Source organism: Protopterus annectens, chromosome 1.part1, assembly GCF_019279795.1.
Source record: "Protopterus annectens isolate FY-2018-M chromosome 1.part1, PAN1.0, whole genome shotgun sequence".
Taxonomy (NCBI): Eukaryota; Metazoa; Chordata; order Ceratodontiformes; family Protopteridae; genus Protopterus; species Protopterus annectens.
The window spans coordinates 215,238,617-215,260,814 of record NC_056726.1 but is presented as its reverse complement, the minus strand read 5'-3'; the positions used below and the strand labels follow the sequence as shown (position 1 = coordinate 215,260,814).

At 39.2% G+C, this 22,198-nt stretch overlaps 1 protein-coding gene across 1 annotated transcript in view; it reads left to right on the top strand.

Annotated features, from left to right (window-relative positions):
* Window positions 1–22,198, top strand: part of GPRC6A (G protein-coupled receptor class C group 6 member A) — a 264,931-nt gene that overhangs the window by 196,367 nt on the left and 46,366 nt on the right. Inside the window, exon 5 of the mRNA XM_044074212.1 lies at window positions 7,045–7,165. Within this exon, the coding sequence (XP_043930147.1) occupies window positions 7,045–7,165 (121 nt within the window). The remainder of the gene's footprint in view (window positions 1–7,044; window positions 7,166–22,198) is intronic.

Below are 22,198 nucleotides of genomic sequence, written 5' to 3'. Positions count from 1 at the left end.
TAGAGTGGCTGTTGCAGGTTCACTCATCCTGGGAGGAGGGAGACAGCTATGGCTCATCATATGGGAGACACCATGTGGTAGCACTAGGTATTACATCTTGTGGAGTTTAGGCCTTGTGAGCATGTACTGCTGAGTGCACTTGCACTCCTGAGCCGAGAGGAATTCAGAACATGGAAACACACTTCCCCTCAAAGGACAGCCAATAACATAGCTCAAAAGAGCCATGGCAGGGATCGGGTCTGCTCCACTGGGGCAAGGGAAGACTGTATTGCAGGATTAGCAACCTGGCACTCTCTTTACTATCTGACTCTAGATGTAAGACAGATGCATCAAGTTGAATTCACAAGCTGGAAAGAATGGGCTGCAAGACTCTCTTCTAGCTCAGGGCCACCTGGCTCTCATCTCTGTAGAACAAATGGGCCAAATGGATGAAAATAGAGGAGCCATTGGGCAGGTCCTGGGGGAGGAAGTAAAATATCTACTATATTATCAAATGACAATGATTTCTTGTGTGTGTAACTGGATGCCAGTCTCTACTTTTCAACTAATGGCATTAACTGCACATCAGACAGCAAGTAAAGTCACAAATGATGTTCATTTTTCTGAAGAAGCATTACAGGTTCTGTCAAGTTTGTTTGTTGCTTAGTAAGTATCAAAAGGCTCAGATAAGCTGCAGGTAAATCTACTGCTTCTGTCAGTTGACACGCTTAACGGAGACTGTTCTAAAGTATAAGAAGCCATGTTACAACTGCGGTATGTGTTTGTGTAATATAAAGTGACCAACAGAGTGACCTATGAGGGTGGGAAGCTAGACAATGATGAGGAAAGAGGGGTATGTAGAGTTAAGTACCTCTGGGAATGTTTGGGGTTATCAAAGACTAATAGAGAAGCATTGGACAGCCTGTAGGAGATTGAAAAAGGGTTCAAGGGAGTGATGTCCACTATAGAAATTAGGAAAGGAAGAATCAATAGTAGAAAAGGAGAGGCGAGAGGACAACCACAGAAATAAGAAAAGTAGGGCAAGAGAACTTTGGGAAATTATATGATAAGGACACAGAAATGGATGCCAGTTGGAAGGGCTTTACAAAAAAGTGTTTAATGCATTGGAAAGAGGTTTGGTGTAACATATATGGGCATTCACCCAGCAGGGACAGTAGAGAAGTTTGAAAGAGGCACAAACAGGCTGAAAGAGTGGAATTAGGAGAGGTAATATGAAACAGGAAGTGAGACACTGTGAAGATAGAAAATATCATTTTGGTGATTCAAGCCTCTTTCAACAAGGTAAATAAGAACCTTAGTTAGAGAAAAAGAGAGAGTAGATTGGGGCTTAAAGTTAGTAAGACATGAGAGGAGGTTTTCAATGTGGTCAGCAATGGAGAGAGGTGGTCATATTTTGTGCTGCATGTAGGCAACAATGGCATGTCAAGTGTGGCAATTATAGTGATGTGCAAGAAGGCTAGAAAGAGGACAGAAAGGCACCTGGATAGGGGTGGCAGTACTCTCAGAGGTGTTACCTGTTTCAGCAGTCAGCAGACTGATGGAAAAGCAAAATTGGGAGTATAACTGTCTGTGGTGGTGGTCAGGAAAGAAAGAACTGTGTCTAGCAGGGGATGATCAGATGTCTGGCAGAAAGACCAGCTATATGTTTGGGTAGGTGCCATCTTAGTCAAGTAGAAACAGTGATGCTTAAAATGGCATGCAAAGATATGCCTAGACAATTGTGCCTTTAAAATAAGGTGAAAAGAGGAGGTGGTTAGGAAAACAGAAGAGAACGACAGGTACTCAAGTACTAGGCAGTGGGAGAAAATCCATATTTATTAGCCCATTACACTGTTCAATAAACTAAATAAAATCAATTAATAAACAGCCAAAAGGTACAGCAGAGAAGCAAAGATAACTCAGAGGCAGACATTACATTATTATGGTGTAATGCAAGATATGGGAGCTGCAAGCTGTGATGCGTGAGGGGAGAATGGACATTGAAGCTATCACAGAAACATGAGCCAATGACAAGGACAGATGTCATTGTATGAGATCTTTAGGAATATCAGCTATAGAATAATTGGAGGTAGTGTGGTAATACATAAGTGAGGGCACTGAGTATGAAATTAGGGAGGAGAAGGGACATCACCATGTGATAGGTGGTGGGGGCATAGGGAATGTTACCTAGGGTCATTAAGGGAAGGGAAGGAACAGGGTTTAATGGCTGATTGGCACCTTTGGTCAACCTAATAAAGGACAAAAAGAGCAGTGATGAAAGTGAGCAGGACTATACATAAATGGAGTTAGTCACTCTGATCTTTTTTACAACAGTAAATGTTTAGAAGAGCAGTGTGGTTCTTGTGTTTCTTCTTCTGAAGTTGGCATGCACTGCTTAAGTCAATAAATTAATATCAATAGCTGAATCTCTATCCTTAAACTTTGTACTGTAATCACAAAATCCAACCCTCTGTTTTAGGCATTTTAGTAAATAGCTATGTTTTGGCTTGTTACACCACTGGTTTTCCCTTAATAAATAAATTTTAAGTAAAAGATAAAATGGTTCTGTGCAGGTTAAACACCAATGGTGAGTACAATTGAAGCAAAATGTATTCTGGAATTGCATCCTAGGATCTCTAGAAGTCATTGCATTATATTGCCACTGCTTCTGCATTTCTACTGACAGTATACAGCATAGCTATAGCACTTCAAATAAAAGGCATTAATTCTCAGGATGGTTTTTGCTTTCATTTACCTTCTGGATGTTAGCCTCCCCTAGTTGTCTCTTACAACTAACTTGGTTTCTCTGAGGCAGCCTTATTGATTCACCTCACTGCCGCAGGCCATTAGTTTAGAGTCTATGCTCACTGCTCATGCATGAACTGATTGATACATGCTGCTCGTCTCTGTTGGCCTGATTCCAACAGCATCATACTGTATGCACTGGCAGGGCATTTAATTTCTTTAGCTGTTTTACTGTCACTCCCAGGTGTTTTAATAACCCTATGTTCTTTTTTCACTCTAGCCAGTAGTTTATGTTAGGTAGTGGATTGTGTGGCTACAAAAGACCAGGTAGTTACACATTAAACCCATCCATGACTTAATTCTGTTTGCAATTTCTACTGTAATTTACTACTCCTGCAGTTGTTTACATTGCAGTCTGCAATATGGCTATTGCTACACATATCATACTCTTTTATTACTGTTGATGTATATTTTCTTGGCCATTACTGGCAATAAATTAAATATCTATCTTGACAGCTATCACATAGTGATGTCATCTATGTTTATTTATCTATGTATGTATGTATGTATGCATGCATTTATTTATTTATTTATTTACTTGTCCTTTGTTGATTAGGTTAGTCCCACTAGTCTTGTCACCTCTTTACAGGGGAGGCCGAAGGTGATAGGTTTATATCTTGGTTCTTATTTATGATTGCGATCAGCTGAGCAACAGATTGTCTTGCATCAATAATTGACTGATATGATGAATCAGATTTCACTTAAACCTTTACCAAAGATATAAACAGAAACTGGTATGGAATTATGATTTGAGTGACATATCTAAAATACTAAACCAAAAATTAATAATTTTAAACAAGAGCTTAGGTTATAGAAGTAAACCCAAAATGTGCATAGTCTGCTTGCATGCTAGCAATCACTTTTATATTTTAAAGACAGTCTTTGAGCAATGAATGTAAAATTTGGCAATGCCTTTGTGTATCTGCTCACACCAAATCAAATCTTATGTAATACCTTTTCACAGGCATAAATACAGAAGGGGTTGATGCTGTTTAAAATGACTTCCAGTGAGTTATTTGCAGAGACCACTTACTTAAAGAGCATTTGCTCCATCTTGCAAAAGTTTTCATTTGAAGCAAATTCATCACAGGAAAAAATAACAGTAGAAAATGAGAAAATAAATTCCAGACTTTTTTGAAAACCCTGATGGAGCATAAAACATTAATAGTAGAGAAGGCACCTTGTCTAGGTATACAAAGGGGGAAAAATAATTGCAACAAATGCTTCGCCTTTGGAATGCTGTACAACATATGATATTGGCTGGGATTTGTGAAAAATACTCATTTATTTTATTCATGTCTGTACTACATGAAACTGTACTCCCATGGTCCTTTCCAGGGAGCAGAATATGAGAAATGCATTTTCAAGACTGTACCTGGCAAGAGTTCATCCAGTACAGGAGTTTGTAGCAAACAACATACCTGGCAGGACTACTGGGCCATGAAAACAAGAGAGTGCACGTTAATTCGGAAATTGTCACTGTGCAGTGACTTGTGTGTCTCCAAAGAAACAAAGATATTCTGCCCCCATGTTAAGTATACTCCTGGCACCTTAGTAGCTGTTTTGTTTTTGCGTGTACAACTGATGTGCCAACACACACACATTTTCTCCAGTTTGCAACTGCTCTTACACAATACTTCTTTACATTTCAAGAATCTCCACTGGACTATATTCTGAATAGCATAGGGAATATCAGCATACCATTAGAAGTGTCAGTGATGCAACAGGTAGTTGACTTGCCTTTGGTGCAGAAGGCTATGGGCTCAATGGCCACATCTGGTAGAAGGATTGTTGAAACTACAGCGTAGCATAAGGGGGTTGCTGCACTCCTGAGTTTATTATCCTTTGAGTGACATGTAAAACCAAGGCTGTGCCTGCTTGAATTGGCAGTAGATCAGGTGGATATAAAAGATCCCACATTACCTATCAAATGGAGTAGAGGAAGTTCCCTGATTCCCTAATAAAATGTAAAATTTCCCCTAGTAGTATAAATACCACCTGTGGTCTACCCTGAAAAGAAGCTAATGTCCTAGTGGAATTAACCTTATTAACAAAGGATAAATTATAGTAGTGAGTCCAGCTATGTTATAAGGGTTGGATACAGTGGCATTGACAAAAAGGCAGGAGTTAGAGCTGGATGTGGCAGAGTTAAAGATGTTAAGATTTGCACTGGGTGTGACGAGGGTGGACAGGATTAGGGATAAGTATATTAGACGGTCAGCCCAGGTTGGAAGGTTTGGAGACAAAGCCAGGGAGGCAGGATTATGTTGGTTTGGACATGCGCTGAGGAGGGATGCTGAGTATATTGGGAAAAAGATGCTAATGGTGAAGCTACTAGGTAAAAGGAAAAGAAGAAGGCCTAAGATAAGGTTTATGGATGTGGTGCGGCACAGTACTGGGGTCAGCAATGCCAAGGCAGCTGGAATCTCAAGACGGTGCATGGGGTAAGGTATTTCCAGATAGGCTCAACCCTCTCAAGCAATGTTTCTCAAGGGTCACTTGAAAAACTAGCTTGAGTTTTCGGGGAGGGGAGAAATGTGAAACCAGGGAAATACTGCCAGTCCAGCTATCTGGAATTTTGTAAATAATTATGTGCCACTTGAAAATATTAATTTGATTTATATAGAAATGTGACACTGCCAGCCCAGCTAGCTGGAATTTTGTAAATAATTCTGTTATTTGTGAATATTAATATGATTCATATGCTTGTCTTTCAAATGTAAGAGAACTATATGTTATGTGTATATTAAACTAGTGATGCAGAAGTGGGTGTAAAGTACTGGGCTAAAATGTAACCACAGTGTACCCTACTGGAAAAGAACAGAAATGTATATAAACTATATACCTGTGTAAATGTATGTTTTAATAGTAGAAGCTGGAACATGTAGAGTTACTCCAAACCTTCAAGAAAATAAGTGAATTGTTTTACGATTGCGTTATCTCAGTTTCAGTGCAGCAAGCAGACACAATGTCTAGAGCTAGAGGTTTTCCTATTATCTGGAAACAGAAATAATTACTAGGTTTTGAATGTAAAAGTATTATATTGTTTTATGACTTCCAGTTTTAGGCAAACATCTGAGAGATATGTATTTTTCACAGAGTAATGTTAAATTTTGTTAAGGTTCTGTTATCCTGGGAAGTGAAGGCAGATGACAGAGTGATGTCATCTGAGCTAACCCAGCAGTAATGTTGATTATTAATTTAAGAACTCTCTCAGAGAAAGAGTGTGCATGTTGTCTCTTATCACGGATATAGAAACATCCACTCATCATCAGCACTACATGTGCCTTGCTCTGTAAGTACGTTATTTAGGGCATAGTTTCTTTTACAGATAGATAGGAATATAGTAAAGATTATTTTAGATGTTTTCTGCATTCATTTGAGACTGTCCTGCAATGTTGTTTTAAGATATTTCCTGTGATTCTGAACTCTGCAGTTACTGTGTTGATTGAGTATTGTCTTGCTCTTTTGTTATTTATTATATTTAAACATTTTAATTGTGGCTGGTTTGTTTAGTGATATTTAAGCTCTTAGAGTACCTGCATATGTATTTGGTGAAACTGTACAGGCCACTCCTAAATAGCCTTGAAAGTCTTGGTCACACTTACCATTTGGATAGGAGTAACATTACACAGTAAGATTGGGCACCCTTTGGTAATGGCCTTAAAAGTAGTTGATAAGTAGTGGCTGGTAGCAGCTGGTACTACCTTATAGTCTGGGCAGAAGGTGGCATAGCTAGTACACCTGTGCCAGCCTTCCCTAGGTGTGTGTTTGTGTTTGTGTATAAATCAAATCTCAAAGTGTGTGGGTATCAGCTACTTGGGCAGGAACACAAAGCACTGGTTGGACAGAGAGAGTTCTGGAGGTTTTGGCTTGGCCACTCAGCTGAGATCTCAAACCTATAGCTGTGCCAGTGCTGAGTCTTATTGGGGATCTGGAGGAAGAGAGAGAAACCAGCCCCCAGACTGACTGTGATCTCTCTGTGCTCTTAAGGGAAATTGTACTTTACTGTGTGTGTAATGTTCATCATCCCAATGTGCACATCCCTCACTGGTGCTAGTGGTGAGGATTGAGGCTCCTTGATTACTCTGCCAGTGCAGGGGCATCTCACTACATACCATAGTTTGTTGCCAACACATAAGGATGTCCAACCTCAGCTTTTACTTAAAGAAATATAATTTATAAATATGAAATATTATGTATTTTCATCATAGTTTCCTATTGTAACATCAATAATGTGATTGTATTTATTTTCTTCAGGTAACATTCTATAATTGTTTAAAAGCATGTGGACCTGGATTCAGAAAGAAAAAATCTGTTGAACGGGCATGTTGCTCTGTTTGTGAAAAATGTGCAGAGAACTCATTTTCCCAAGGAAATGGTAAGTGCTACCTTTGTAAAATAGAGTTCAAGAATTTTTTAGGATTAGATTTTAGGGCTGTGGGAGGTTTGTTATAGAAGTCCTTTTTATCTTTGTTTATGTGTTTTTTGTCAGATTTCTGAGTTCTTTATATTTTTTCAAGTCTGCAGGGAGCTTAGTTTGTGACCATTATTTCCATAATTTCTCTCTAGTTATCATAATGGTGTAAGTGGCTTTTGAAAGCCACGGAGATATGGTGGACTTAATTCAGACTTTACGAGGGGGAGAAAATGAGTCTAAGATGCTAAGGAAGGTGGAGGTGAAAGCTTCTTCTAGTGGAAGTTGGGTAAGGAATTTCCAGTTTACTTTAGAGAGGAGGGCATTAAAGGTTTCTGGATGGATGTTACAGAGTTTGTGACAAGTGATAAATCTAGGAGGTTTTGAGAAGTGGGGAGTGAACTTAAACACTTTTATAGGGGACTGATCACTCAGGGTGTTTGGTAGGGTTTCAGGGTTATGATATTTGTAATGATTAGATACAAGTACCCAGTCAATAAGAGTACAAGATGAGTGAGAGTTGTTTGTATGAGTAGGTTGGGAGATTAGCTGTGTAAAGCCATATAAATTAATATGAGTATTAGAGTTTGGATTACTGAGAGTTAACCAGCTAATGCTGACATCCCCAAGGAGGATAGTTTCATTGGGGATGTGTTGAGAAAAGTATGAAAAAATATTTTTGAGCAAAAGAATGTTGTCTTCTGGAGGAATATAGATAGCGGCTACTGTGACAGTGGTGTGGTCATTGATTTTAAGGTTAGCTGTAAGTAGCTGAGCAGGAGAAAAGTATGGGATCGTTTCATAATACTTGTAACAGTGAGGTGGTTGGAGTAGAGGATGGCTATGCCACCCCCTTTTTTTGTTTTGGTGCTCTATGCAGAGTATATCATAACCAGTAGGGAGAATGTCTTTATCAGAAGTTTGGGTTTTAGCCAAGTCTCTGTTAGGGTGATGGCATCAGGGGTGTGGATCCAGGCATGGATTTCACTAACTTTAGAATACTACGGACGTTCATAGAGTAAAAGGAAATATGTTTGTTTGGAGAGGATGAGGTTATTAAGTAGGGAGAGGTAGAGTTATCCATGGTGGGGTGATGGATGGGTCCAGGATTTGGATATATGTTTCCTGATACAAGCAGGGCCACACAAAGGTGGTAACGTTTAAATTTAAATGGGTTGTAAGTCAAGTACTTAGTCTTGGTTTTAGATGCTAGAGAGTGAGAGGGAGTTGACTTTAGGCAGAGGGATGTTCATGGAAAGGATAGAGGAAGAGATTGTAGCAGAGTACTGCAGAGATGAGAAGCAGTTAGTATGGGGATTAGAGGGATCTCTATGGACAGGTGGTAATGGAGTAGTATAAGATGTAAGAATGAGAAGGAAAAGTAATGGAGGCAAGACGAAAATAGAGAGAGTTGCAATAGCCATGGCCTAAGGTGGGGAAGTAGGATTGGGATGGAGTGAGGAGTGGGTAAGGGGCTAGGAAAAGTAAGTTGTTGGACCTGTTAGAGGGTTGAAGTAAAATTTAAGTGAAACAGCCTGTAGGGGGAGTAGGGGATATAGATTCGTAGGTTCATACTAGGCTATCTGCCCAAGGGCATTTATAAGCCTAGCCAGAGTTTTGTGGCTTTCGCCACCCCTTTAGTTTGGAGGATACTATGCCCATTATTTTGCTGTGCCTCTGTCAAGCAGTGACACTGAGATAATCCCTGGGGTATATCTGCGATCTCCCATCCATTGGTCAAGATTTCTCTTGAACAAAGCCAGCGAGGTGCTCTGCCTCACATGTACCGGGATTTTGTTCCACAGCATAGGGAGTCTCTGGGTGATGAATCTGTCCCTCCAGCACGTCCTATTAATAACCGTGTCAAGGTTTAAGTCACCCGCCCTTGTAGTTCTGAGGGATCTAGATTTTTTGAAATGAAGCATGTTCATCAATTCTGGGTTGGACATGGCCTTATATGTCAGGCACAGGTCACCTCTGAGCAGACGGTAAGCGACTGAGTAGAGCTGAAGTTCCTTCAGTCGGGCAGCATAGGACATATTTTTGAGACCCTTTATCCTTTTGGTGAGGAACTTTTGGGGCCTTTCCAGTTGCTGCAGGTGTCGTGTCAGATACATTCCGAATGGGGCATTGTACTCAATCACTGGCCTGATGAGTGATGAGTACAGGGGGATGATGACTTCCCTTGATCTAGATGCGAATCCCTTCATGATCAGGTGGGCAATGTAGAAGGTCTTCTTAACTACTTTGGCAACGTGAGTATCAAATGAAAGGCTACTGTCAACCTGGGTACCCAGATCCCTGATAACCTCTTCTGTGCTTAGTGGGTTGCCGCCTATATGGTAGCTAGGGGTAACCTTGTTTTTCCCGAAGGGTATGACTATGCATTTTTTGGTGTTTAACTTTAGGCCATGGTTCTGGCACCAGTTTTCCGTTTCTATAAGACCCTTCTGAAGGATATCTGTCAGATGTGTTCTCAACTATGGCGCCCAGTTTTCAGTCATCTGCAAATTCTGTCAGCCATAATCCTCCTGTGTTTGCTTGTACTTCTGAAAAGTAGATGCCGAACAGGAGAGGGCCCAGGACTGAGCCCTGTGGGACACCACTTGTGACAGGCTTTGAGTCTGACATGGCGCCAGCAACTCTGACCCTGTGGGTTCTGTCACTTAGCCAATTTGCAACCCATCTTGTGACGTATGGGTTTACATTTAAGCTGATGAGTTTTTCAATGATACCTGAGTGGGGTATTGTGTCGAAAGCCTTTGCCAGGTCGAGGTAGGCTGTGTGTACTGCCTTTCCCTCATCAATGGCCTTGGTGACTGTTTCAAAAAAGTCCACCAGGTTTAAAAGGCATGATCTGCCCTTGACAAAGCCAAACTGGGTCGGATCCAACGTCTGCAAGTCTCCTATGTCTTTATTTATGAGTTCCATTATGATCCTCTCCATAGCTTTGCAGATCAAGCTTGTCAAGCTGATGGGACGGTAATTTCCCGGGTCGGTGGAGGCACCTCCTTTGTGAAGTGGGACCACAGTTGCCGTATGCCACTCCTTAGGCATGTATCCTGAGGTGAGGCTAAGATTAAACAGCTGCCCTAACTGCGGGTTTAATTCCTCATTGAGTTCGTGGAGCACACATCCGGGGACACCATCTGGTCCCATGGATGCTGTGTTTTTTGCCTTGGAGAGAGCAGTTCTCACCTGAGTGTTTGAGATGTTTGGGGGGCTATAATTCTCTGGTATAGATTTCTCACCTTTTGGAGAAGTTTGCACTGAACCTGTCAGCCAGTATGTTGGCAATGTCTGTAGGTTCAGTAATTTTACATCATTTTGAACTAATTCTGAGCATATCTGGGAGTTTCCTCCCAGATTTCTAACATAGCTAAAGAAGGCCTTATGATTGTCCTTTGAGTCCTTGGCGACTTTTCTCTCAAAATTTGCCTTGGATGATTTTATGAGAGATCTTAATTTTTACTTATAATGATCAAGGGTGTTTTCCCTTTTAAGGATTTTGCTCTATCTTGTAGTAGCTTCCTCCTTTTGTTGTAGAGCTTGTTTATGGCTGGGGTCCACCAAACTGGACGCTTGCCTTTGGTACAAAGGGTCTTTGTTTTGTTTGGGATTGCCTGATCCATGCAGTCCTGTAGGTGCTGGTAGATGGCATTTGTAAGTGATTCAGCGGCTTGAGTAATGGTTTCCGCAGTCTCGGGGGCCATAAAAGAGACCACTCTAGCCTTTAGAAGTGTGAAGTCGGCTTTTGAGAAGTTCTTCACTGTGGTCTTTTATCTCAGGTGGGTCGGGATGTGGACTTCCAGTGAGATTAGTTTATGGTCTGATCTCACCAGTGAAGGGTATACTTCCGGTGTTGAACATTGTGACCCCATGTTCTTGATGATGAGATCTAGTATGTTATCTCCTCTTGTGGGAATGGTGACTAGTTGTTCCATGGCATTTGAGTTTATGAACTCTAGGAACCTTTGGGCTAGATTGTTGGGGCTAGAGTAGTGATCCCAGTCTATATTCGGGTAGTTGAAATCACCTAGTATGATGGTGTTTGGAGATACATTTAGCCCCTCCAGTGTTTTCAGGAAAGCTATGTGAGGTTCCTGAGATTGAGAGGGTGGCCTGTAACATGCTACAAATTGCAGAGCAGTCTTGCCTATGGTTAGTTGCACCTGGATGGTCTCCGATGCATCGTGCATTGCCACCAACCTTGAGGTGTGGGTGTTCTTGATGAATATAGACCCCCCCCCTTTCTTGGTGTTGTCCGGATTTTGGGGCCAGAACGCATGATAAGAGGTAAAGCCTGATAGTGCCGGGGTGCTCTCGGGAGCCTTGAACCAGGTTTCAGTCACAGCACAGACATCGATGTTCTCCATACTGAGAAGGGCCTCGAGTGCATGCATCTTGAGGTTGAGACTTCTGGCATTGAGCAGCATTACCCTTAGTCTTTTTCCTTTTTTGTGTTCTAGGGTGGTAGGTTTAGAATTTGAGCCTTGCCTAAAAAGGCACTATGGGGGTGGCAAGAGCCTTTGCCAATATCCGGAAGCCCAGGGGTGACAGGTGCAAGCTGTCCCTTGCGAAGCAGCGTGGCTTGTCCAGCATGTCATCCCAGGCAGACAGATATTGGATCCCCTTTGAATGACACCAGAGTTTAAGCCAATTATTAAAGCTGATCATCTTGTCTCTGTATTGTGGCATCATTCTTGGTGAAGGTAGGATACTGCTCAAGGTCAGGGTCATACCTGCCTGGGCTTCATAATCAGAGAACTCCTCTATGTCTCTTTTCATGTAGTCCAAGGAGGTACGTCTCAGGTCGTTCACACCAGCGTGGACAATGACAGAGTCGTACTTGTACCTGCTGTTGAGAGACCTGAGTGCTTGCATTATGTGGCAGATTCTAGCGCCTGACAGGCAGCTTACTGTGACCTTTTCCTTGTTCAATCTGGTGAGCGGGACGTCAGTGTGTCTGACTATGGAGTCACCAATGACGAGTGTGTCTGGCATTGTGTTTGGCCTTAAGGGCTGTGACTGTTTGGCACACTGACTATGTGGTCTATGTGTTGCATGTGTTGTGTCCTGAGGTGGCAGTTGTTTGGGTGTCTGCTTTGGTGGCCTCTGCTGTTTTGGTAGATTTTTGATCAGAGCCTCCGAATATGTCTTTGTGTAATTATGTGTATGATTTGAAGTTGTGATAGTACTATGTGAGACTGGGTTTGTGGTGTGTGTTTACCTTCTCCTCCTGTCTGGTCTTACCAGTCCTATGTTGAGAGAGCTCAGCCTCCAGTTTGGCTATATAGTTGCATCTCTCGCAGGTATTTGTGTTTTGTGGGAGAAGGAGAGGGTTGTCCGTGTACATGAGACAATTGTAACATTGCCTCAATATTCCCAGATTCACCAGCTGAGCAGGAGAGGACACTAGCAACTGATCCCACGACATGCTAGAAGGAATAGACAAGGACTTTAAAAGACTCCGGGGGATGTGGGTGATCAAATGGGGTTTTTGGCTGGTGGGGTACTATGTATAATAAAAGTGCTATATCAAGTAAAAAAGTACTTTAGGAGCAAGTGCTAGGGATTACAGATAGAGAATATTCTACTTAGGAATCAAGTAGAGCTGAACTTTTTAGAAATAGAATACGTTGGTTAGATCAGCAGTACAGTTCAGGGAAGGCTGTTTTAAGGGAAAATTTGAAGAGTGGACTTTAGGTAGCCCAAATAGTTTAACCTTGATTAGCCGCCGCTGCTCTTGTGTGCTCCTGTAGCAACTCCGTGCTAAATCGCGCTAAATATAGCAGGGGGCTGGAAAAAACAGGAAATGACCCAAAATGGCCAATGAATTACCAGTTGCTGTCTCTAACCACTCCTCTGAGGACAAACAGGCAGCTCAGTACTCCCCACTCTCACTGGTGAGTAAAGAAACTTCCACCTGGCCACACAAGAAAATGGAGGAACACAGGAACCAAATACAAAGCCCAGGGATCAGCAAATCTGATCACTGGAACAACTAGCTAGGAAAGTTAGGAAAGCAGAAGTATTTTTTGGGGTTTTTTAGTTTTTTTACACACACAGACAGAAAATACAGTAAATGCTTGTTTTTTGACTAAATGCTATCAAAGGCTAGTACACTTGAGTGTATTAGCCTGTTTGTTAACTTATAAGCAAAACTTTAGCTAAGAAGTGCAGTCAACAAATTAAGCTCAGAAAAACAGAGAAAACAGGTAATATAACAATAATATAAGCACAAACAGTGGTCGAAATGCACAAAAGGTCGAAAAAAGCAATAAAAAATGCTTAAAAAATACTTAGAATCAAGAAAGTTGCTTTTTCTGCTCTCTGCTGCCTTAGGAACTCTGCAGGGGACCACGAGGAGCTATGCCAAGTTCTCTAATGCCAGAAAAGCCAGCCAAAGCATGCTTTATAGCAGGGGGCTGGAAAAAACAGGAAATGACCCAAAATGGCCAATGAATTACCAGTTGCTGTCTCTAACCACTCCTCTGAGGACAAACAGGCAGCTCAGTACTCCCCACTCTCACTGGTGAGTAAAGAAACTTCCCTCTGGCCACACAAGAAAATGGAGGAACACAGGAACCAAATACAAAGCCCAGGGATCAGCAAATCTGATCACTGGAACAACTAGCTAGGAAAGTTAGGAAAGCAGAAGTATTTTTTTTTTTTTAGTTTTATTTACACACACAGACAGAAAATACAGTAAATGCTTGGTTTTTCGACTAAATGCTATCAAAGGCTAGTACACTTGAGTGTATTAGCCTGTTTGTTAACTTATAAGCAAAACTTTAGCTAAGAAGTGCAGTCAACAAATTAAGCTCAGAAAAACAGAGAAAACAGGTAATATAACAATAATATAAGCACAAACAGTGGTCGAAATGCACAAAAGGTCAAAAAAGCAATAAAAAATGCTTAAAAATACTTAGAATCAAGAAAGTCGCTTTTTCTGCTCTCTGCTGCCTTAGGAACTCTGCAGGGGACCACGAGGAGCTATGCCAAGTTCTCTATGTAGGAAGAAGGAGGATTTGCAGCAGACTAAACTATGAAGTGATAAGTAGGGGAGGGTAAGGTGTTTAGAGTGTTTTAGCAGACAGGAAGGTGTGAAGTTAGGGGTGGAAGGTATTAGGTGGCAAGATATAAAGGAATTGATATGGGGAGTGGGTGGGAATGGGGGTGGGAGGAGAGCGAAGTGAGCCCAAGTGTAGCGAGGGGGAATGGAGTGGGATGGGCCAGGAAATGGCAGTCACCACAAGAAACAATCAGCAGGCCTGGAGGGAACCAGTAAGGAGCACACAGTGAGAGTCAGCAAGTAAGTAGAAGAGGTGGGGAGGTGTAGACAGAGAAGGAAGAGATGCTATAATGAGGTATACACAGGTATTTGCAGTAAGATAAAAACAGTTAAAAGGAAACCACAATCAGAAAAACCAAAAGAGTATAGCTAACTAAGAGAGAGTTGACACTAGGGTAGTGATTTGTAAGAAATGTTTCAAAGAAACTTGTTTGATGGAGATGAGTCAGCAAATGATGGGTGTATAATTACAACCCTCCAGTTGGGAGGGTTGCAGGATGATTTATTTAAAGAAATGGTGGTGCAGAGTGAGCCAGAAGATGAAGGAGATGTTTCCTGGGGGGACATTATGGAGAAAATACAAGAGGAGGATGCAGAGACAATCCTGAAAAATACTGGTGAGATGGAAAAGGAAACATATGCAGAGAAAATAAAAGAAGGCAAAAGGGGAGTAGCAGAAAAGAAGGTAGATGAAAATGAAAAATGTAAGCACATGGTAAGGATTCAAAGTAACGAAGGCAAAGAAATGGACAGGTATAAAGTGTGGGACAATTTAATAGCTCCTTTGGATATAAAAGCACATGAAGTAAGAGCATTTATTCTTATTAACAAAGAGACATTTTGTGACATTATATTTGTGACTGTTTTTTCAATGGAAAATTTTCTTGGAGAATATGAAAAAACAAAGACTGTAACCCATGAAATCTTTATGTGATAGAAGCATTTAACACGGAAATAAAAAAAAGAATTATGTACAAGTTGAAGCAGAGGTAGAAAAAGAGACTTTGAAAGGACATTTGAAAGTTTTATGTAAAGAAGTATTGGGCATTGCAAAAGTTTATGACAAAAGGGGGTTATGAACTGGTGGCCTGGCTAGCAATATTGTGTTATAAATACAAAGAGAAAAAGTTATACATATACCAAGCATAATGCATGTGGAGTTGAACAGGGTTGTTTTAAAATACTGTGGACAACACAAAACATTTTCTTTTGTGGAAAAGAAGGACATTTGATAAGTAACTATGACAAATGAAAATGTTATATTTGTGGGGAAATAGGACATGTTGCAAAAATGTGATTAAAATGTTATAAATGTAATAACACTGGACATTTATAGATGTATTACAAAAATGAAAATAGCAGTAAGGAAAAAGAAAAAGAAAGGAAAGAAAATGAACAGAGAGAAGAAATTCTAGAAGCTGTAGAAATAGAAGAAAAATTAGATGAGAAAAATAATAAAGAGGACATAGACGAAGGTTGTAAAATAAGTGATGAAGAAAACATAAACTGTGAATTAGTAAAAAGGAAAAAAGAATTATGTTGGTAAAATGGTAAAATACAGAAAAAGAAAATGTAAAGGAATAAGTATAAAAGAAAAAAAGGAAAGGAAATGGATGAAAAAGAATATATATACAGCTAAAGTTTAGGGTGTGGTATAATGGTTAAGTTGTTTGCCTCACAGCCACAAGATATAGTGTTTGATTCTTACCTTTGGAAAGGAAATGTATTAGGCTTAGAATGACCTATTAAGAAAGATGGCCTAGTAGTTAGCTATGAACTTACAAAATTATTAATGTAAGGGAAAATGAAAATTTTAGAGTGTTTTCTGTAAATGTGAATAGTATTAAGAATATAGTAAGAAGAATAGGAATTTTGGAGTAGTATAGTACATGTGATGTAGATGTAATTATATTAAAAAACACAAGATTTTTAACAAATGAAGAAAGACTACAAACAGAGAAACTATGGGGAGGAAAGGTAATTTGAAATTTGAGAAATGACAGCTGTTGTCGAATGGCTGTATTCTGTAGAAATGCAGTAAAATATATTAGATGCAACTTTAACAAAAATGGAAAGATTAACCATTGTAGATTTAAAATGGAAAGAGTATGTATATATAATTATAACATTATATGCTTATATTAACTGTAAAGAAAAGGAAAGTTTATTTCATCAGATTTTAGACTATGTGGTAATACATGTGAATATTATAATAACAGTAAACTTTAATTGTAATTTAAGAGGTGATCATAAAAAGAATGGAAATTATATAAGAAAAAATGTTAGAAGTAATAAGATGTGGTACGTTAAAACTATGGAACAAAAAATCATGGACTTACAAAAGGGATATGCATAGAACTGAAATAAATTATTTTATATTATCAGAATGTTTAGTTATAAGAGAAGGGAATGTAGTTGAAATAGGATTTTCTGATCATCTTGCAGTATGGCTGTAGATAAAAGAAAATAAGGAATAGAATGGATAATGAGAAAGGCTGGAATAAAGAAGGAACAAGAGTAGTAATTCAGTTATGGAAAGATCATATTACTCTGAGAACATTTTATAAAAATTAGTATGAATGGAGGATGATATTTAAAGAAAAATATAAAACCATTTTTTACAGTGGCAATATAATGTGAGAAAAGCAGATAAAGAAAAATATAAAATAATATATAATGATGCACTGGGAAATTTAGAACATAATGTCAGAAAGTATTTTTACAAGGAAAAAGAATTATAGGAAAAAAATCAAGAAAAAATACATGAATTATTATATAAGCAAAGATATTTTTTGCAAGGAAAAGAGAATATGTATCAAGTTACTTAAGCAGATTAGTAAAGAAAGGTGTTAATGTAATGAGAGAAATAAAAATGTAAAAGGAGATATAGAACTCAGGAAAAGATTATGAATAGTGCAGTGCAATATCTACAAGCAATGATTAAAGAAAAGAAGGTAGTGAAGAAACATAGAAAGTAAAAAGGTTAACAGACAAAGAGAATAAAAACTGGAAATTAGATTACTTTAAATGAGCTTGATAAAGTATTAAGATAAGTAAATATAGATTAAGCTGCAGCCCCAGATGGAATACGGTATAAAATCTATAAACATTTAAGGAATTGGCAATATATATTTTTTAAGGATTCTGAATGAATGGTTAAATGAAGGTTTTATGTATAAAGAATTATGTAGTGGAATACTTAAATTCATATAGGAGAAGAAAGATGAAAGAGAATTAAAAAAAATGGAACTGAACTATGATGATTATAAGATCTTTATGAAAATAATACACAAGAGATTGATAACTATAATGAAAAATATTATGGAAGATAGCATATATAGTATAAAGGGGAAAGGTTGTCAATAATTATTAAAGATAGAGAAATTGTGGATGCGATTATGAACAAAAACGAAGAAGCAAAAATCATGATAGAAGACCTTAATAAGGCATTTGACACAACTGGACATGAAATATTATAGCTAGTAATGAAAGAATATAATATAAGTGTGAAAGTTAGGAAATTATGCACATCAGTATATAGTAATGATGAAGTAAAATACTTGTAAATGGTTGTTTAAGCCAAGATGTACATGTGAAGAGTGGTGTAAGACAGGGATGCCCAATGAGTTGTATACTGTTTGCATTAGTTGTGAATGTGATAGTATGCAAAAATAAATTACAAAATGAAGGAGGTGGAGTATATAACACTTGAAGGGTTAAGAATTCCAGTTCTGTTAACATATGCAGATGACATTATAATAAATGCAAAAACAAAATTTGGATAAAAGAAGTAATAATTTGCACAACTGAGTGTCTAGAGATGATATCCCCATCCCCACAAGAGGAGAAAACATACTAGATCTCATCATCACGAACATGGGGTCACAATGTTCAACACTGGAAGTATACCCCTCACTGGTGAGATCAGATCATAAACTAATCTCACTGGAAGTCCACATCCCGCCCCCACCCCAGATAAAAAAGACCACAGTGAAGAACTTCTCAAAAGCCGACTTCACACTTCTAAAGACTAGTGTGGTCTCTTTCAAGGCCCCCGAGCCTGCGGAAACCATTACTCAAGCCACTGAATCACTTACAAATGCCTTCTACCAGCACCTACAGGACTGCATGGATCAGGCAATCCCAAACAAAACAAAGACTCTTTGTACCAAAGGCAAGCGTCCAGTCTGGTGGACCCCAGCCATAAACAAGCTCTACAACAAAAGGAGGAAGCTACTACAAGATAGAGCAAAATCCTTAAAAGGGAAGACAACTTTGATCATTATAAGTAAAAAACTAAGATCTCTCAGAAAATCATCCAAGGCAAATTTTGAGAGAAAAGTCGCTAAGGACTCAAAAGACAATCATAAGGCCTTTTTTAGCTATGTTAGAAACCTGGGAGGAAACTCCCAGATATGCTCAGAATTAGTTCAATATGATGTAAAAATCACTGAACCTACAGACATTGCCAACATACTGGCTGACAGGTTCAGTGCAAACTTCCCCCCCCCCCAAAAGGAGAGATATCTATACCAGAGGATTGTAGCCCCCCAAACATCTCAAACGCTCAGGTGAGAACTGCTCTCTCCAAGGCGAAAAACACAGCATCCATGGGACCAGATGGTGTCCCCGGTTGTGTGCTCCATGAAATCAATGAGGAATTAAACCCGCAGTTAGGGCAGCTGTTTAATCTTAGCCTCACCTCAGGATACGTACCTAAGGAGTGGCGTACGGCAACTGTAGTCCCACTTCACAAAGGCGGTGCTTCCACCGACCCTAGAAATTACCGTCCCATCAGCTTGACAAGCCTGATCTGCAAAGCTATGGAGAGGATCATAATGGAACTCATAAATAAAGACATAGGGGACTTGCAGACATTGGATCCAACCCAGTTTGGCTTTGTCAAAGGCAGATCATGCCTTTTAAACTTGGTTGACTTCTTTGAAACAGTCACCAAGGCCATTGATGAGGGCAAGGCAGTACACACAGCCTACCTCGACCTGGCAAAAGCTTTCGACACAATACCCCACTCAGGTATCATTGAAAAACTCACCAGTTTAAATGTAAACTCATACATCACAAGATGGGTTGCAAACTGGCTAAGTGACAGAACCCACAGGGTCAGAGTTGCTGGCGCCATGTCAGACTCAAAGCCTGTCACAAGTGGTGTCCCACAGGGCTCAGTCCTGGGCCCACTCTTGTTCGGCATCTACTTTTCAGAAGTACAAGCAAACACAGGAGGGTTATGGCTGACAAAGTTTGCAGATGACTGCAAACTGGGCGCCATAGTCGAGAACACATCTGACACAGATATCCTTCAGAAGGGTCTTATAGAAATGGATAACTGGTGCCAGAGCCATGGCCTAAAGTTAAACGCCAAAAAATGCATAGTCATACCCTTCGGGAAAAACAAGGTTGCCCCTAGCTACCATATAGGTGGCAATCCACTAAGCACAGAAGAGGTTATCAGGGATCTGGGGACCCAGGTTGACAGTAACCTTTCATTTGACACTCACGTTGCCAAAGTAGTTAGGAAGACCTTCTACGTTGCCCACCTGATCATGAAGGGATTCACATGTAGATCAAGGGAGGTCATCGTTCCCCTGTACTCATCACTCATCAGTCCAATGATCGAGTACAATGCCCCATTCGGAATGTATCTGACCCGACACCTGCAGCAATTGGAAAGGCCCCAAAAGTTCCTCACCAAAAGGATAAAGGGTCTCAAAAATATGTCTTATGCTGCCCGACTGAAGGAACTCCAGCTCTATTCAGTCGCTTACCATCTGCTCAGAGGTGATCTGTGCCTGACATACAAGGCCATGTCCAACCCGGAATTGATGAACATGCTTCACCTCAAAAAATCTAAATCCATTAGAACTACAAGGGCAAGAGACTTAAACCTTAATACGGTTATTAATAGGATGTGCTGGAGGGACAGATTCATCACCCAGAGAATCCCTATGCTGTGGAACAAAATCCCGGTACATGTGAGGCAGAGCACCTCGCTGGCTTTGTTCAAGAGAAATCTTGACCAATGGATGGGAGATCGCAGGTATACCCCAGGGATTACCTCAGCGTCACTGCTTGACAGAGGCACAGCAAAATAATGGGCATAGTATCCTTCAAACTAAAGGGGTGGCGAAAGCCACAAAACTCTGGGCTAGGCTTATAAATGCCCTTGGGCAGATAGCCTAGTATGAACCTATGAACCTATGAACCTATATGGATGGCTTTAAATAAAGAGAAAAGTAAAGATTTAGGTGATGTAGTAAAGATTGGAGTATATATTTCACAATGAATGAAGTTTGTGTTAGGTATAACATTTGGGAATAAAGATGTAAGCAGAATTCAATGGGAAAAAACAATAGAAGAAATCAAGCAAACGTCTTTTCTGGAGAGCATTTACATTATTCAGAAAAAAGCGTATTTAATAAATTCAGTACTGATGAGCAAAATAGGATATTTAACAAGTCTATATATGTTGCCAACAATATCTGAAAAGGAATTATTGCAGGTATTTTTTCATTTATATGGGACTTTAGATTAAACCCAGTAAAAAGATGAGTTTTGTATGTAAATAAAAAGGAGGTTTAGGATTAATAAACCCAGTGGTGTAAACTGCTTCATTAAATTTATACAAAGTGCTAATGTGGATAAATGAAAGAGATGAGAGATTAGTAAGTAGTATAACTATATAAATATAAGTATGATACATTTTGAAGTATGGTAAAAAAAGAGTAAAAGAGAAAAATAGTGTATAAATGAAGAAATGCAATGTTGTCAAGAAAAGATATTTTTGTAGAAAAGAAAAAAATGACAATATAGAAAGAGATAGAAAATGGTGGTATAATAATGTATTGATAAAACATTACTATGTAAAACATGGGAAAATCTAACAGATGAAAAAAATTAAAGAATGTTTATATTACTAAGTTATCATCATGAAGAATAGAAATAGTCATTTGGTGGAATTACTGCAATAAGAAGAACCTGAAAACTGAGTAGCATTGTCATTGGATGATTTACCTAACAGAGCTTTTAAACAGGGAGATAAACATCTGAATATGGAAAAGTCAGTACAGCAAAACAAAGATACTCATGCTTCTGATTTAGATAAGAAAAATGCTTACAGTTGAGAAGAAGACATTGGATTTGGTAAAAGAAAATGTTCCATAATAAGACTAAGAAGAAAAAGTGGGAAAATCTTTAACAGGTACTTTAAATGAGACAATATGCTTGTGACATTAGGGTTTGGAGTTACTGATATCGGATCATTTATACATCTTGGAAGGAAGATTTTCTGACTTGCATGTGAAAAAAGAAAGAGATATACCCATGAAATTAATATGATATAACTATGACATTCAACTGAGCTAAAAAAGAAAGTATTTTTATTTTTTAGGTCAGATGACATAGGTGGATCTGACATTAAAATATCTTTGTTAAAAATTTGTGGAAGCGTAAGAAATGTAACAAAAGTAAGAGATAACAGAGGCTTATGGAATGGGGGTTGGAAGCTAACATTGTGCTAAAGGTGCAGAACAACATAGTAATACATCTAATAAGTGTTGTTTCTGTTAATAGTTCAAGGGGGACCCAAAACATGTTTTTTTTTTGGGGGGGGCAACTACACATTTAATCAGTGCATGTAGAAAAATAAGATGTAATTAAGGTAGCAAAACTGGCCATACTGCCAAAAACCTGTCAAGGTGAATGTAGACTATGTAAAAAGAAAGGTTATTTTTTGTTCCATTGTTGAGAAAAAGAAGATAATATATAGGTTTGAGAAAATAATTGATCTATACTAGTACATAATGCACTAGCTGAGTATAGTGCTGAGCTGCAAGAAATGAAAAAAATACAGATTGGGAGGTATAGACTACAACTATTTATATAAGAAAGGGTGACTAAGTAACCAG